Source organism: Girardinichthys multiradiatus, chromosome X, assembly GCF_021462225.1.
Source record: "Girardinichthys multiradiatus isolate DD_20200921_A chromosome X, DD_fGirMul_XY1, whole genome shotgun sequence".
In the NCBI taxonomy this organism is placed as follows: domain Eukaryota; kingdom Metazoa; phylum Chordata; class Actinopteri; order Cyprinodontiformes; family Goodeidae; genus Girardinichthys; species Girardinichthys multiradiatus.
Genome location: NC_061817.1, coordinates 34,422,900 through 34,441,285, shown reverse-complemented (window position 1 = coordinate 34,441,285; position 18,386 = coordinate 34,422,900). Strand labels below are relative to the sequence as shown.

Sequence of the window (18,386 nt, the reverse complement as noted above, 5' to 3'; positions counted from 1 at the left end):
GTTCTAAATGGGGTTAGGATGTTTGGAGTTGCCTGACTGCAGGTGCAAAATCTTGAATACCTAATCTTTGAGAGACCTTTGATCCACAGTGCTACATGGTGCTCCACCATGTCGCAATAACCATCCATTCTTGTACTTCCTGTGGACGTTCAGTCTGTCCAGGATGGTTTTCTTGGACAGAAACAGCTTCTTTGCTGCTTCTTTATGCCACAAGGCAAACAGGCATTCAGACCCACTGGCTGCCAAGGCTGAGCAAGTTCTGGACTGGTGGCAACATTATTCTGTAATACTCCCCAGGAGGAGACATCTAGGAGTCTACTGGACTTGAGAACATGTGGGAGAAGGTACCGTGACTGTTTGAGGGTTAATGCTTAAGCATTTAGTGGGGCCTTTACATTTGGATTTGATTTCATATATTTCAAAAATACAACTTCAATGCATAATTGCTGCTTTTCAGCATATTAAAGACATCATTTTGAAAAAAGCCTTTTTCTTTAAAACTAATCATACTTTGACCTCATTTCTGTCCCTTTTCACAATGTTCTACTGCTATTATGGCAAGCTTTTAAAAGTAAGAGCTGTATTTTTACTCGAGATTCTCTCATGTTTTCTGTACACGCTGCCGCTTTAATGGGTGGATATCTGGAGGAAACCTTATTTTCTCCCTTTTAACATCAGTATTTGTCACTGTGTCATTCCACCCCTTTAACTGTAAAAATCTACTATTCCCCCACTACTGCAGATGCATGATCTCCCTCTCATTCTCTTTACTGCCGTCATTATGGGAAATATGTTACACTTGGCAGCTGCTTGGCTGAGAGCTGGAAAGAAAAGACAGAAGTGGGTCATATGCTGCAAAAGAGGAGAGAATTGAGGGGAGAAACGCTGCTTTTAGGATGAAAGGAGCAGAAGAGAAAGAACGAGGCGAGGAAGAAGACTCGTCTTGAGCTTTGAAATTAACTAGATGAATATTTTAGAGAAGGGAACAAACACTCAAAGACAGAATCAGTTTTTGTCTGAACATTGAATTGCAGCTTAAAACTTAAGGATGTAGTATCATCATCCTTTCACGATTACTTTAATCATGATCAGACACAAACCTAAGGAACACTTCAGTTTCGTGTCTGCTTCTCTGTAGCAGTAAGGGAGAAATTTGTAGAAAAGTTTAAAGCAGGTTTATGTTCTGAAACAACATCGCAAGCTTTGAGCATCTCACAGAGCTCCGTTCAATCCAGAAAGAGAGTGGACCAACTGCAGACCTACCAAGATATGGTGGTCGAACTAAACTGAAGGCGCCAGGAGCGCATTAATCCAAGAAGTAGCTAAGAGGCCATCTCTGGAGGAGCTGCAATGATCCATAGCTCCTGTAGACAGGACAACTTCTAGCCGTGCACTCAACGCACCTGGGGTTGAGGGAAGAGTAGCAAGAATAAAGCAATTCCTGTAAGAAATCCATTAAAAGACCTGTTGACACCAGCCATGCAGAAGACAGAAAACACGTGAAAGAACTTGCTCTTGTGAGAGGAGACCAACGATGAACCTTTTGACCTGCATGTAAAATTCAGTGTTAAGCACAAACCTGCACATCACCCTTAACACACCATTCCTACAGTCAAAAACAATGGTGGCAGCATCATGCTGTGGGGATACTTTCCTTCAGCAGGGACAAGGAAGGTGGTTAAGATTGATGGAGCTAGATACAGGACAATCCTGGAAGAAAACCTGTTTGGCTCCAAAAGAAAGTGCGGAGGAGGTGCATCTTCCAGAAAGACAACAACCATAAACATAGAGGCAGAGCTACAATGCATGAATGGTTTAGTTCAAGGGTCTGCAACTGAATCAAACGACAAAACTACCTGAAAAGAAAAACTGTCTGTCCCAGGTGGTGACAGAAATATTTGACTGGGCTCCAACAACAGCATTCCTGCGCTAAAAATACAAAAAACACATTAAGATACACATAAGAAAACTAATTAAAACACAGTGGGGGGCTGTTAAAAGCAACTGTTAAAATGTGCAAAAGTACAGTTGTTATTTTAAGGTCTTCAAGGTGGAAATTACCAACGGAATAAATTACTTTTTGTAAATGGTTTCCAGGCCAGGGAAAACTTGAAACCTTCTGCTTGACGGGAGCAGCTGGAATGAGTGAAGGGGCGGATGAGAAGATCTGCTGCCAACGTTGAGCAAGCTCTGCACAGGCGGCAATGTGCTTCTGCAGGAGTGATTCAAAGCTTTTACAAAGTACTAAAACACTGCAAAATATCACATAATATAGTATTAATGTTTGAAAAGTATGTGTCAGCATCCTTTAAATGTTCAGGTAAAAAAAAAGGGAAGGATAAAACTACAAAACAGAATCATCTTTAATGATATAGGCTACATTTGTACATTTCTACAACAGACTTCCAGTAGGACTAACAGCCAATTAGAAAAAAACGAGCTAGTTTCATCTGCAACAGTTAAAAAAACTGGACGTCAAAGTCTTTAAAATTAAATACGTCATGTAAATATCATCATGTCCCATTAAATAACAATAACATTAAAAAAAACCACATTTAATAGTATGAACAATCAATGTGAAATATAAATTACATCAAAGCACCTTTCAAAGAGTGAGGATATTAAAATAAATAATTGGCCTTTTTTTATAACAAGACAGTACGTCATAATGTGAGGCTGTGCAGTCAGGAGAACACTCCCACATCTGTAGCTTCATCAACAAAAACTATAAATATGGTAACATCATAAAGGAATCCTTCTGTGGGATCAGAAATAACGAGAACAGAGAGCTGGGTTTAAATGAGACGATTGTCACATTGTTGATGCAACAATATCAACAGCTTAAAGGACAACTGATGAGGTCTTCCACTGGTCCTGGATTCATTGAGGAAGTCTTTTCTGCACGCTGTTCATGCACATATCTTCAGGTGGTGGACCAACGAGTGACCGCCGCGTCAAACGCATGCACAAGCTTTCAAAACTCAAGAGTTTACAAGCAAAAAAGTGAAACGAGAGCTTAATGTGGGTAGAAAACATGTTTCAACGGGTGCTTCAGAACATCACGAGAATATCAAAGACCGAGGCACAAAGCTGCCTCTTTAAGGTCCACCAAAACGAGTACCGGCTAACAGTTCTGGTGGATTCTGTCTCTACAGCCACTTGTGTTATAGAAAAATTCATACATCTATGTTACAGTACAGTGAGAGCGATTTCAATGTGTACAGCGCCTTGCAAAGGTATTCAGACCCCTTGGACATTTTCACATTTTGCCATTTTACAACCACAGACTTCACTGTTACAATGCATTTCTAGTCAGCCCAACTGAGCAGGAGCAGGGGGACCTGGTCGGAGTTGAAAAGCAGCTGGATGGAGACAAATACAGGACTATCCTGACAGAAAACCTGTTAGAAGCTGCAAAACACTTGAGACTGGGTTAGAGGTTCCCCTCACAGCAGCAATAAACATTCAGCCAGAGCTACAATTAAAAGGTTTAGATCATAGCACATTTATGTTAGAATGGCCAAGTCAAAGTAAGGAGCAGCAGAAAGCAGAGATATGGTGGGGCAATCTTTGAGCAGGGCAATTGCTAGTTGAGCAATCTCCAAATCTAGCTATGGATAATTGGCAAGAAGGGGGGGGGGCTGCAAACACTGAAGAATGTGCTCTGGTCAGATGAGGCCAAAACTAAAACTTAAGACCTACACATTAGAAAACACTATCCTGACTTTTAAACATGGTGGTGGCAGCAGCATGCTATGGGATGTCCTTTTTTTCCCAGCAGGCACAGAGAAACTGGCCACACAGGGCACTCCTGTAAGGAAACCTGTTAAAGACTGCCACAGACTTGACCCTGGGGCTCACATGGAATGGATTAGATAGATGGTTCTCAATCTGTGGTGCAAGTACAACTCATGGTACTTCGGCTGCCTTTACTGCTATAGTCAACCAGGAGCAAGTGCTGACAGCTAGGAATATCATTCCCAGATCCAAGGTTTGGATGGAGGAGATTTGCTGACTGGTCTTTATTTACCTGGCTAACTGCTATTAGCCACACAAGCTAATAATGACCCATTGCTCTGCTTTTCATACAGACTATAGCAACATGCTGATTAAGGGACTGTAAAATGTATGAATGATTTATGTTACAAACTGTCACAAGTTAAAAAACAAACTATATATATATATATATATATATATATATATATATATTTTTTCCATATGCAATGCCAATTTGTTTTGTTTTGTTAACCAATGACAAAGTATAAGACCTGCTGTACTACTGTTTTAAAACCTAATTACTTAGGTGGAACCTGTTAACGGCTTTGTGTTTGCCTAGTCAAAGTCCAGACCTAAATCCTACTGGGAAAACACTTGGAAATATCTGCGTACAGACGCTCCTCATCCATTCAGACGTTTTACGTTTTTTTTTTTTAAGCATTGTGTTTTATTTTTCATTTACTTCATCTTCACGTTCTGCTTTGCGTCGGTCTGTCACAGAAAATCTCAATAATATACGTTGAGTTTTGTGGTTTTAACGTGAAGAAATGTAAAACGTTTCAGAGGTAAGAATAGTTTTGCTAAGAACTGCACTTGACCTGTAGGTTCAAACTTAATGCTTTAAAATTTGGTATTCTGAGCAAATTGTAGTGAATAGTTCTTTGTTAAATCAGAAGCAAACTCTGTTCAACTCATTTGTACATCAAGATAATTCGTTAGAAAAAAGTCATTTAGTAGATTATGAATTGAAATGTTTACAAAAACATCAACCAAAATCTAAAGGTTTCACTTCAGTCCGAGTACTGCAGGTCTAGGTCGACCGTACCGTCCGTCACCACCAGCCGCACCCTCTTGGGTTTTGTAGCCCCCATGGGGTGTGATGTAGGAATTGCTCCATAGTGTGAAGCGCCCTGATGTTCCCCGGGCTGGCACTGCTGCGGCATGTCCTTACCGCAGTGTTCGTCCTGACCTCTGAGCCCTGCAAACCCGCCCAAAGAGGATGGGTTGGACAGCTGGGGTCCACAGGGCTCAAGGACCAACCGCCCTTGAGTGCCTGAGGGCTCCATCAGGCAGTGGTAGGTGTAGTTGGTAGGGCCCAGACCCGGGTAGCCCTCAGGACCGTCCCTCAGGCCTAGGGTCAGCGAGTGGTCCCCACTGAAATTCAGTACATAGGGAGGACCTTGGTAGCCGTAAGCGAAGGAGGCGGAGGACTGAGACTTGGCCGCCGGTGCTGGTGTACTAGGAGGTGTGCTGTGGACCAGCTGAGGGCTGCTGTGCTGAGAGATGGGTGAGAGAGAGGAGCTGTAACTGAAATCATAGGCGTCCTGCTGCGTGTAACAAGGCTGGTGTTTGTCCGGGGTTTTAGTCAGTTTCAAATTCTTGTCCTGGGGGGATGAGTAGCAGTCGGAACCTTTGCTGGGAAAGAAGAAGGGCCTGGGCAAGTCAGAGAAGTTTTTGTATCCCATGTTAGTTTCACAGCCCTCCTGTTTGTCTGACACCATCTTAAGTTTACCAAAAGACTCTGAAACAGAAGAACTGGGTCTGCTAAATTGAAGGTTGGGCCTAATGGGGCTGCTTGAGGAACCGAGATGGCCGACATCTTTTCCAAACCCCTGAAAAGAAATGTTGCTTTTTTGAGACATGTTAGCAACACATTTCTGACTATGTTGGATCTTTTCAAAAGCACCTGGCTTTGCATCGAGGGTGGACCCGACAACCGAGCCGCCGGTAGCCATCGTGTCCTTACACGGCGCACTGTACAGGTTCTGGGTCTGGTTTCCTCCCTGAAACTTCAGAACCCTGTGGATAACCGTAGAGGGCTTCTCCTGGAAGTTGAATGGACTTTCAGAAGGATTGGGATTTTTTGTAGAGAAGAGCGGAGGGGAAAGGAATCTGTTCGGCATTTGAGATTGCGTTCCCCTAACTGTGTTCGGCTGGTTGCTTGGAAATGACTGGGATTTACTTGGAATGCTCATGCGATGGAACGGACCCGGGGTTTTCAGGTTTAGCTGGGTTTTTGCCTGGCTGGTGCTGGGCCTGAGGTTGGTGGATGGTTGGCTTAAAGCGATGGGAGTCTGAGATGAAGTTCCACTGAAAATGCGAGGTTTGCTGGCGACAGACAAAGGCTGTTGAGTGTTGAGGTCTTCTTTGGAGTGCCTTATTCCTGGATTTTTGCTCATAATACGATCTTTGCTCACAACGTCAGCTGAAAACCCCAAACTGGGATTGGGGCTGTCTTTGGAGATGTCTTTAGCTTCACTTTCCACTTGAACAGAGTCACTTTTAGAAGGAACCAAGCCCGGGAAAAACTGCAGATCCTCACTGGTGAAGTTATTCCCTGGACTGGGAGGGCCAAGATAGGGAGTTTCTGTGGTCCAGGTGTCGGCAGGGCTGTGAGAGAGGGGGCTACTGAAGGGGTCAGTGGGTGGATCCAGGGAACACAGATCTGACGGCGAGGAAGGGAGCATATTCTGCGGCTGATCGTATCCCTCAAAGCCGAGGCACTGGAAGTCCAGGATGTCGTCGCAGCAGTTGGTGAAGCTGGGCTCGGCGGACAGCATGTTATCAGCAGCTGGGAAAGGAGGAGACTGGGACGGGGTCTGGATCGCAGAACTGGAAGCACTGGAGCCGGCCGCTGTGGGCTTTTCCAGCGTCTGAGATGAACACAGGCCCTCAGAGAGCCTGGAGAGGCTGTTGTCAATTTGCTGGAGAGTGTGACTCAGACAAGTGGAGGGCGTTTCCACAGGCCCACTCTTGCGCTGTTTGTCCATTCTGAGCCTCTGTTTCCTCTCTCCACTGTTTGTCTCTGACCTTTCTGCGATTCGCTCTCCAGCTGAGGGTATAGCTTCAGTTTTGCTCTCGTTGAGGGGTGAAGACAGCGACAGCGGGGACAGAGACAGTGAAAATGGGGGTGGTTCTGTTTTTAGAGGGGCCGGATTGCTGTTCAATCTCTGATGAGACTGGCGCTCATCTTTAAGAATCCCAGAATCATTAACACCTTTCTCCTGCTTCCCTGAAGTGTGACCCTTCACTTCCCTCTTAATATTAAGCTCAGCTGTTAGGTCCAGCTGTTTGAGCCCTTTCTTGCTGTCCACCTCCCAAATATCCTCCACCTTCCTCCGCAGTTTTAGTATCGGTAATGAAAGACTGTTTGAACACAGTTCTGGCTCCAGCTTTTGTTGGGAGGCACTCTCATAAAGGCAGCAGCTTTTTAAAAGATGATCTTCAACTTTAGTTTCTGAAAGCATCTCCCCAGTACCGTTCAGACTCTCTACTTTCTCTGGAAGCGGGTTCAGCGGGGGCTGGCTGTCAAATTTCTCTTTAATTTCAGTTTTGTTGTCGGAAAATTGACTTTGTCCGGATTTATTTTCACAAACTTCGTCTGATTGGACGTCACTGGAGCACAGTGCAGCTTGGGTTTTGATGTTTCTTTCGCTTCTGCGTATTAAACGATGAAGTCTGCTCTTCGACTTCTGATTCGCCTGTACGTGAGCCTCCATCTCTCTGTTTAAGATGGACACAGAATCCATGATTGCTTTAAAAGGATCGCAGGCCCTCATCGGGTCATCGTCCTTTTCCGTTTTTAGCGCCATGCTCTCTCCCTGCACATCCCACACCTTCCCTCTTCTCCTCTTGAGACGGATCTTAAAATCCAAGCCTGCTTTTGTCTCCTCTGAACTGTTTTCTTGAGAGGATGACGATTCCATGTTAGTTTGTGATTCCCATTGTTGGATCTTAGGGGCATCTTCTGCAGGATTATCACTTTGAACCTTGCTGATATCCTCCTGCTTCTCCAATTTGCATTTCCGGACTTTCCTTAGCAGGTGGCCTCGGGGAGATTCGTTAGCTCTGGAGCGAAGCACTCTTTTAATAGAGGGTTGTTTTTGGATCCTTCTCGCCTTCGATTGTTTTTCTTTTTTGACTTTGCTGCCTTCTCCTGAAGACGGGGGCGGGTTCTGTTCTGGCGATGGAAGTGACGCCAGCTCAGAAGTGGTTTTCTGAACTGGATCAGAGGCAGAAGTCACGCCTTGCTCGGAGTCGACCTCCACAGAGCTGCGAAACGTGCGTTTCTTCAGAGGTATGTTGGACTGTGGATTAGCATCTGGGTGGAGCTGAGCTTTAACTGAAACGGGCGACCTGTGAGGTAGAGAGTTGAGGGAGGTGGCCGGCGGCTCGCTACGCTTCGTTTCAGACTGGATCTGCAAACCTTTCTCACTCGAGTCCATCGTGACTACAACCGGCAGCTCTTCGCACGGGGCTCCTTTGCTGCTTTGTGTTTCGTCTGCTTTCTTTTTCAGCGCCCTTCGTCCTTTCATAAACCTCCCCTTAACGGAACGTTTGCACACCCCTCTGTTCGATTCTGCCTGCAACCTCTGATCTAAAAAAGATTGATCTTTCCTTAATATATCAGACAGCAGAACCTTTGCCTGTTTTATAACCACATCTTCGTGCTGATCATTAAAACTCCTCTTCGTCAGTGCTGATACTTTAACTGGATCTTTCTCTGTGTTTTTAACACCCTGGACGTCATTCTTTCCTTTATTTGCTGCTTTCGACACCACTTTACATTCAGCCTTGTTTGCTTTCCCCACTTTTTGAGCTTCACTTTCAGTAGCAGTTAATGGAGGGTCTTTTTCCTCTCCCTGCAGCTCCGCTTGCACTGTTTTTATTCCCATAACTCTGTCGGCCTCCTTCTTCTCCTCGTCAGGTGGATTCCCAGCGACTTCAGCTGCATGCTCTTTCTGAACAGCTGTTCCATCTTTGGCCTTGGAAAACATTTCCTTCTGTGCTTGTTTGCCTTTAGCCGTGCAGACGTCTGACCTGAAAACACGGTTTCTGGGCAGATTCCCAGGTCTGGGGCGCCGCCGGCCCTTTGCTTTCCCTAAAACGCCACCTTTCTCATCTTCTTGGATTTTTCCAGCCTCAGACCTTTGTGGGACTGATAACCTTGTAAGTTCGACTGTAAGGTATTGCTTCAGAGATATTACTGGATTGTCAACAACCTTTTCCGATCCATCCATGACTGTCTGACAGGCTCCCGAAATGGATGAAGCTTGGACAGCCTTTAGCTTGGCGCCTGGATTTTGAGGTGCAGCGGTGATGCTAGAGTTAACTTTATTGTTTTGACTTTCACTGATTGCTTTGTCCATGTTCTCCTGTTTTGTTGCATTGCAGGTTTTGTCCCCCCGAGCAGACAGAGAAACTGTTGTAGTGTTACCTAGGTTTGTGCTACTGGACTCTGTGTTTGTCTGCTGCGTTTTATGAACCATGTTTTTGGCTCTGGAGCAGATCTTCAGTTGTCTGGCCTTCCTGTCCGCCACTTTGACAGATTTCCCATTAAAGCCCAAGCTATGTACTGCGGGTCTGCTCCTTCGATTGGCCGACATGGAGGAATTTAAAGTAAAGCACTTCAGATTTTCCGAAGTGCCGTCGTTTTTCTCACCACTCGATTTGCTTTGCTTCAACCCACTTGGCTTCACCTCCTCCAGTTGCTGCAGCAAGGCCCTCTCTTTGCTTTTAGGATCCTTACAGTGGAGCAGGAAATCCACCGAGTGGCGCCGTACTCTGATCCGTAGGTCCTTCAGAGTGACCTGAGACAGAGGTGGAACGGTCCTGTACTGCTTCACCACGGAGGATTTCAGCAGGTGGTTTCCTGATCGTCTCTGCTTCTCCCGTCTCCACCTCTTGGTTTCCGTCAGTTTTCTGTTCTTCAGTGCGTTTCTCCTCATCTGCTGGGTAAAGGAGTTCCTGGAGGGGATGGCTGGGAATAAAAGAAGGATACAATTTAGCAGCCGGCCTAAATCCCATTACCTGCTGAAATGTGCAAACATTGAGGTGGAAAAGAAAACTGTTCTGGTCCGAAGTTTTCACCAATATCAATCATTTTTGGGTTTGAATGTCTGTTTTCCAGGGTGCAATGATTATACAACAAGCAACTTCTTTAAAACACACAGCCTCAGATATACAAATACATTCACTTAAATCTGTTAATGGATGGGGGTAAAGGTCAAATAACATATTCTACCTTGAAAGAGGCAAGAATATTAATTTCTCATTAGTAAACATGGTGGATTACAGCTGGTAGTTTCTGTATTCCGGCATATAAAGGATGTATTTCACACTACTCACTCGGATGGAAAATACTCAGAACAACAGGAAAGTCTGAGGAACAGAGGGAAGATCTAAGAACAAAAAAGTGTGGATGTACCACTCTGGAAAAAGACCTAAACTGTCCCCTTCAGGAACAACCCAGAAACTTTTAAGGCTAAATACTGCAATGAACTGGGAGCTGCTCCAACTCCAGTTTAACTATCCACAGTACAGCCAAAGTCTTCTGGAGAAACATCTACGATGGAGATATTTGGCTAAAAAGACAAGAAGCAGGTTTGGACACGGCAAGATGAGGCTTTAAAACCGGGAACACTGTATTGACTTTCGCGCATGGTGGTGGCAGCATCATGATGTGGGGCTGTTTCTCTGTCACAGATGCTTAAAGTAGATGCAATCATGGAAAGGGAGGATATGTACAATGGGGGTGTATGTATATATCTGAGCCTGTAAGAATGATTGCACCCAGTTCCTGTTTCTAAACATAATTGAAGGTTGTTGTATAAGAACTTCGCCATGGAGAAGACCGGGATGGGTGTATGTAAACTTCTGACTGCAACTGTATAATCAGGCAGAGAGAAAACAAATGTATACATAAAAAAACATCTCAATGCATCTACAAACATTTCCCATGATCTGCTGAAGGAGCCTTTCCACTTAAAGCTGTTTAATCGACTTTCCTTAATTGATCCTTTATGGCCTTTATAGTAGCAGAGAAACATGCAGTCAATGGGTTTAAAAAGTGCTTGAATTTATTGTGGGTAAGTCTGTGAGGGTTTGCTATGATAGGTGTCAGCACACAAAGAAGAAGGAGTCTAATTATTTTAGGTTTTGCCATTGTGAGAATATAAAAGCAAGTCGATTAAAACAAAAAGGATTAATTTCAGTCATTCAGCAACAAAAGTCCAATATCACAAGAATATGTCTTGAAGAGAAATATTTGCTCACACCTGGTTGCATTTGATCATGACATGAAGCGGCGGGACGGAGGTAGGGAGGAAGGAAGGAAAGGAGGAAGGGAGGGAGAGAGAGAGAGAAGATTGATGAAGGAAGGCAGAAAGAAAGGGAGGAAGGTAGGAAGGAAGGATTGATGAATGAAGAAGGTTGGAAGGAAGGAAGGAAGGTCAGAAGGATTGATGAATGAAGAAGGTCGGAAGGAAGGAAGGAAAGAAGGAAGGAAGGAAGGGATTTTCCAGCTTTCAGCATGTTTGATTTAAAGATTTTAGAAACTTTTAAGATTATGATCAAATTTTAGTCTGAAATACAATAAATGGCTCCGTTACAGACAGTCTACACAACCTAAGCAGGTTAAATATAACTCCATCCACTGCAGTTGACAGAACCTTTACGCCTACATACGACCCAGCTTCAATAAGCTTCAAAACAGCTACTGTTGACAGCTTTTAACTTACTTTTGAGTCAAACCTAGAAGGTACCCCCCGTTTGTATGGGGATTTATAACACAAACTGGATTTCAATGACCTAAAGAAATTCTTTCAATTCGTCCTGACAGAGCAGTTTACTGTCCGGGTTCATGGGGCGCTGCGGGTTTATCAGAACAAAAATCATGCCCAAACACGTCAGCCAGATCTATAGCACAATTTTTCCAAACAAACAGTACATTTATAAAGCAATGGATAAATAAATGAACACATTTAAGAGATTTAATTTTAAGAGAGAGATTTGAAAATCAAGGGGGTTTAAGACTTTTTAAGGCCAGGCCAAAAGCCTTTATTTGGATTTTATTTTTCTCCCCGAAAATAAACCTGGATTTCTGGTTACCTGTGAAGATCCCAGAGTGGATTCCTGGCGTCACTGGTCTCGCAGCAAAGTGGCCTTTCTCCCTGTGTTGACGGAGATATCGCTCTCTCAGGCGGTACTTTTGGCCCACGGCTTCCTTAGTCTCCTCGCACTCAGGTTGTTTCCCTCTGTGTTTGAAGTGGCCCTCTCCATTCCTAAAGGAGATCCAGATCAAACACAGGCTCTCATGAATGAAATCTGAGCTGTGTTTAACACGATGCCTGTTGGATTAGCAGACACACCTCTCACAGGTGCAGCATTCACACATTTCGTTGCCTTCACCAAAAAAGCTGGCGCCATAGTAACAGGTGATCTCTTCCCCAGGCGAGATGGGTCGGATCACTTCCACACAGGCGATGTTTTTCTCACCAGGGACAAACTTGGCAGGTGCAAAAGGGGAAAAAAATGGATTAGACAAAGGTTGGTCGGCCCCCACAGGGCCCAAAAACAACAGAGGTGTCAGAAAACAGAAGAAAAGGGACACTTTCTGTAGTAAAATGGTAAAAAAAACCAGGTTAGCAGTGTGTTACCTTGCAATTCGGTTTGCAGTCTTCAACCCAGGAGGACAAAAACAATGAGAGATAAAACAGATTTCAGTTAATGACTCGATCGCAGTATACATGGCAATTAAGACTTTGCTTATTTTGAAGCAATTCTGCAGTTAAGTTTAACAAAGAGGTAGAAATACTACAATGGAACAAAAAAAACTTAAACCAAACCATTTCCGTAACAAACCAACCACACGTTATTTCAGTCATAACAGCTTTAGTGTAAAAATACTGCGGATTAATCAGATTTCAATCAAGAGGGGGTTAATTTCAGACAAGCCTGTAGGCATGAAACATATTATGCGTCTTTACTCACAAACTTGTTTAATCAAACTGAGTCATGAAGTCAGGTGAGCCGCCCTGAGAACGGATCGATTCTGGAGGTTATAGAATGCAAAACAACGAGGCGGTGGCCCTTTGTGGATCTTTTAAAAAGGTCAGAGAACGATCCATTTAAGTCAACGCATCACGCCTGACGCGCACAGCGTGTTGAAAACAGAAAGGTCTGAAATAACGAATCTGTTCGTCTTCTGTCTATTCAGGATGTGTTTAATGTCAGGTTAAGAGTGTGGGATTTCTCGCCATCTGCGGACTCACTGACAGCCCGTTTCACTCTCCCAGGTCCAAAAACTATACAAGACCAATTGCAATCAATGTCGGTTCATTTCTGGAACAATTGTTAGTGACCCACCGATCAACCGGCCAGTTTGTTAAGTGTATTAAAATTGACCCGCCACCTGTTTCTGGTCCTTGAACGCATCAACAAACAGCATCTTCCCTCATAAATTCTGTTTTAAGCTCGGTAGAAGTCGGATAAAGGCTGCTGTGATACATAAAGGAGGATAACCTTGTAATTACGGGTCAGAGAACAACTCCCTTCCCCCGCCACCCCTCCCCCACTTGTTGCACACCGCTGGTCAGCTGGCTGGCTCAAAAGGATTACAATCGCATCTGCCTGGAAATCTTTCTGGCTGTGGAAAGCAGTCATGTTGTGGTAATTATGCATGGATAGGGATGGTAAACTCATCATGAAAAGAATCAGTCTTACTGTCACAATAACGGCAATTTAATCATTTCTGTAAAACCCAAAAACTGATGATATAAATGCCATTTTTCTTTGCTGCTTGAACAGTTCCTCCCCTCTGCTGGTTCCATCAGATCATCAATAAAAACTGTCTTTACGTTTAAAAACATGATCGAATGCAACCACTGCGTGCTGCTCAGCACTGTAGCTGCACTACTGAAATGAAATGTTCTAGCCGAGTTCCTGATGAAGGATAAACATCATTCGATAGATTTAAAGTCCAAAAAACAAACAAGTCATCACAATAAATCAATAAATACCACCACACATCATCATCATCATCACCAGTGGAAACTAAAGGAGCGCCCCCTCCAGTCTTATTGAAGTAATGCAGTTTTCAAACTGCAGTTAGCAAGCCATGAGTGCTACGTCTCCTAAGCAGCTGACTGCAGGTTCTGTCGGAGCACAGAACCCGACTAATTAACCATTTAATTCCAACTTATATTTGTGTTTCTCTCTAAAGAACAGAAGAAAAGAAGGTGCAACGTCCTTCGCGATAAGCGTCTTCTCTTTATGTTTGTGTATCAAAACTAAATTAACAATAAATAAACACTTTAGTGCAATGTTTTATCTTATTTTATCTTGCAGCAGTAGGAATATCTGTTGCTTCTCTTCATTTAAATGAGAACATCTTTTTTTTGCTTAACATAAATCATGTTATGCATTCTTGTTTACATATTTTTTGCAAAAACCGTAAAACCTTCATGTATAGCAACAGGAAACCTGCTGAGCAGTTTTCTCCTATGATGATATTTAATTGTTTGATTAAAACAAATTTCAGCAGAATAGGCTGGTATGAATCATTTTCCATAGGAAGAAAATCAGAACCTGTGGCTTTGACCTCTGAGAAACCAGAAATCTGTTTAGGTGAAATAAAAAAAGCCTAATTTGTGCATTTCTGCTCCCTGCCCCTATTACTGTCCCCCAGTGTAAAGAAATGAAATCTTTAGACCGGGGTTCTAAAATGATCAAAACCTAAATTCCAGAAGTAAAACATCCAATCACCTAAGGTCTGACTACCTGTGCTCAGACACACGTCTGTTGGGATGAGATGTAGACGAGCTCACCGTGGTTGATGAAAGCTGCAGGCCCCAGCCACAGCTGAGCGCAGCGCTTGCGTGTGGAGTACATGACGCTGAAATCGTTGACCCCCGCCCTGAGCACGGCGCTGTCAGCGGGGCTCAGCTCTGCAATGCAGCCCAGTAAGACCTCCACGCGTTCTCCTACAAACCTGCAGAACACACAGTGCAGGGTTGCACAGAGCTGCGGTTTAACAGTCCCAGGCAGGACATGGTGCTCTAACTGACAGCTGACTGCTAGAGGACAGAGTGATTACCAGTGCCTCGTGGCTGTTATTTTTGCTCCATTGGTCTCTGATGAGTATCTGTCACACGACTCTATCTTGATCCCACTATCCAGCAGGAAGGCATTGAGGTAGCGATAGACCTGCAGCCACATCAAACCACAGATGAGGCAAATTAATGCAATAACATTACAATAAATAAGTATTAAGAAAAACACATGAGAAACTTGGTATGCATGAATCAGCCTGCAAACATGCGCTGCGTTTAACTCCTGGTGCAAAGCTGGTTCTTCCTAGCCTGGTGATTAGCTCCGTTACGTTACAGCAAGGGTCTCCAACTCCAGTTCTTGAGGCTGTTGTCCTGCAATGTACATGCTTCCCTGATCCAAAGCATCTAAATGGCTGAATGAATGCCCAGCATTTAACCAACCTCTGCAGCGTCCTGCTACTGACTTAAATATTTGATTCAGCCAGACAAATATCTAACAGTTGGAGGATACCGGCGCTCAAGGAGTAGAGTTTGAGCCCCCTGCCTCACAGCAATAAGGTCCAGGTGCTTGGATGCTTTCCTTGTACATGCGTGGGTTTTCCTCTACGGTACAGAAACATGAATGTTAGGTTTTCCTGTCACTAAACTGCCTTAAGGTGTGAGTGTGCATGCATGCAGTCAATCTGCCCCATCGCCAGTTGGAACCCCCCTTTTTTTACCCACACGTTTCCATTTTCTATTTCCATTTCTGCACCGATGCATTTCTGGAGACAAATGATTATTAAATCATTTAACTCTAAATGTTACACCCTATTTCTTGATATTTTGGTTCAAATCTTGCGTACAGATGAATAGCATCTGAATGAGCATGGTTGTTAGCCCTGACCTCTGCAGGGTGAACAGCACCTTTCGTCTGTTAAAGAAAAACCACATGCATCTCATGGCAACTAAGATAAACCAGCACCTAAATGCAACATGTGTTTGTGTCTCTGATAGTGTGAGAAAAGCCCCACATGCAAGAGAAACTGAATGGAGGCCGATTTGTACTTTTCAGATATGAAAACTGAAGGTGAAAAGCTGAGAGTAAAAGATTAACATCTGTGTGGAGATTCTATGACAGCTGCTTTTACGACTCCCCACACACGGGTACAAAGGGTCGCACACATGTACATTGATCTTTTTCAAATTTCCACATTTATCTGGACTGAAAAGGTCATTTTCCTCCAGCAGATTCTTTAACAATCTGGTGATTTGAGGTCAAACTATTTACCTAAAAGGTGTTTAATCGTTTGCACGTTCAAAAAAAATCATGAATCAACACAATGCTGAAGATGCCTTCTGGTTCGTCAGTGTAATAAATTGTAATAAAATCTGAACCAACTTATATCTCTAACGCCTAATCAAATTTGGACCCTACACTAAATACTGATTCTGTAAAGCACAGTTTGTGATCCATGCTACCTTTAATTCGGCTGTAACATGAAAAAAAAATAAAAAAAAGGTATTTCAGTGTCTATTAAATGCATCTAAACCACAGGTTAAGAACCACAGGACCAGTTGTTTCAGCCCTTAATTTAAGCACCTCTAAGGTCGTGAAAAGCTGTGAAATTGTCCTTTTTGTTTGTTGAGAAACCCACTAATCTGTGGGTTTCTCATTAATGACTCAAAAACCCAAAAGATCAGTGAGTTGATGATGCAAAGGTAATAAAAAACACATAATTTAAATAAACAGAAAGAGTCTGATTTGTTTTTTTTAGGAACCAATTCCTTTCTTCTAGATAGTAAAAATAAGAGAAATAAGAAAGAAGGTCCAAAATTTCAAAACAATTTCTACTCAGTTTTTTTAGGCCCATAATTCTGTAGATTTGGAAAACAATAAGATCTAATTCCATAATTTTCTAGACTTGTCCTGACAGGATAGGAACCCTGGTTAGATGCCTACATGTTGTCTCAGCAGCTCCTGTCGATGGCTCCCCAGAGCGTTGAAGTAGTCCCCGGCAAGCTCGCCGACAGTCAGCGCCTCGAACGTGGCGTTGAAGTCGTGCGTTCGCTGAAACCGCAGCAGGGTCTCCTTGAGAATACCCCAACGTCTGATCTCTGGTGCCGGACTAAAAACAGAAATTATTCACTAATTAAAAACAATGAATAAAATCGGAGAAACAACTGGAAACATTTGGCGAATCCATGCTGACAACGTAAAAGAAGCATAACCACGTACATTTTAACCAACCGAGACCAACATTTAAAGGTGTTTTTGTCATCACTAAAGGCAAAGGGAAGCAACACACAACTCGTCCTCCGGCTCTTTGTCCGTGTCTGTTTAACTTGGATTTGTTAGGATATAATGTAATACACAACACAAAGGAGTTGATGTGTGACTCAGTGAAACTGATCAAATATATTACTAATTCTAATAATAATATTTTCAACATTTGTGCTGAGGGGAACTGGATAATGCAACAGGCTCTACTCATGCAACACCTTGAACTCCTAATATTTTTGTACATTCTGACAAAACTGTGATTATACAGACATCCAGGATGAACCTGCAGACAAATCATCATGATATCGGACTTTCATATTACATTGCGAGTGAGCACATGCTTTTCTAACCTGAGTAAAAACCAAATGTCCACCAAAATCTGGAAAAAAAATGTAATTTATTCATTTGAGGAGAATGCTGCTTTATTTCAAGGCACATTGCTATTATTTAGCTGTTTTTAACAGTAAACATAATAATCTTACACACTATTTGTTTGGCTCGATAAAAGACTACTAAAGGTTTATTAACTTGCATTTTTTTAGCCACTGTAAAAATCAAGAATAATCAGGTTTAATAGCAATATCTAGAACAATATTTATTGATTTTGGGTCACGACTTTTCAGATTACAGCATAAACTGAGGGACAAAATTACAACCAACACATTGAAAATGCTCCTAGAGGTAAAACTGTTTGTTTTGACGTGCAACCAACTTTTAAATGCAACCAACACACTATTTGACAGCGCTTGTTTAGGCTTTAGGTTACCTGATGTTCATTTTGTGGGTGCTGAAACCCAAAAGCGGGTCCAGCACCAAACTGGTGGCCAGGTCATCGGTCTCACACAGCTCCTTCACACTCATTCTAGTGCACCCGTCCATCGCCTCCCACCATCAGCATGCTGCAATCACAGAGGTCAAAGTAACGCAACAACAACCAACAAGACAGCGATGAGTTTTCTTTTGCATTTCTGCACGTTCAGCCTACAAAGAACATAATATTCCCAGTACACTGGTTGGATTGGTTTAAGTGCTGATGACAGCCGCACACAATCTCTCCATGCAGTCTGTGGTTTATCTTTAATTTTCAAGTTTAATTTATGCGATAGCAGAATAATAACGGCCACTAAGGTCCAGTTAGTTTCTATAGGGTATTAGCTCGCTGTGTTCTGGTCAGAGGAGGGAGGAGGCTGTACATTCAGCGGCCTGCAGCTAACCGAACATTTCTGCCTCAAATAGCTGATAAAATCTACATCCTGCGGTCTGACGTTTAAAACAGCCTCCTCCTTTAAATACGC

General features: G+C 43.2%; 1 protein-coding gene across 1 annotated transcript; it reads right to left on the bottom strand.

Moving 5' to 3' along the window:
• Nucleotides 1–2,345: 2,345 nt before the first annotated feature.
• On the bottom strand, nt 2,346–17,970 carry LOC124862931. Its single transcript, XM_047357138.1, has 8 exons — nt 17,858–17,970; nt 16,771–16,936; nt 14,873–14,982; nt 14,604–14,767; nt 12,435–12,454; nt 12,147–12,283; nt 11,887–12,059; nt 2,346–9,757 (listed from the first exon to the last, which is right to left on the bottom strand). Exons 1-8 carry the CDS (start codon nt 17,968–17,970, stop codon nt 4,788–4,790), a joined length of 5,853 nt encoding a protein of 1,950 aa, XP_047213094.1. The 3' UTR covers nt 2,346–4,787.
• Nucleotides 17,971–18,386: the final 416 nt, after the last annotated feature.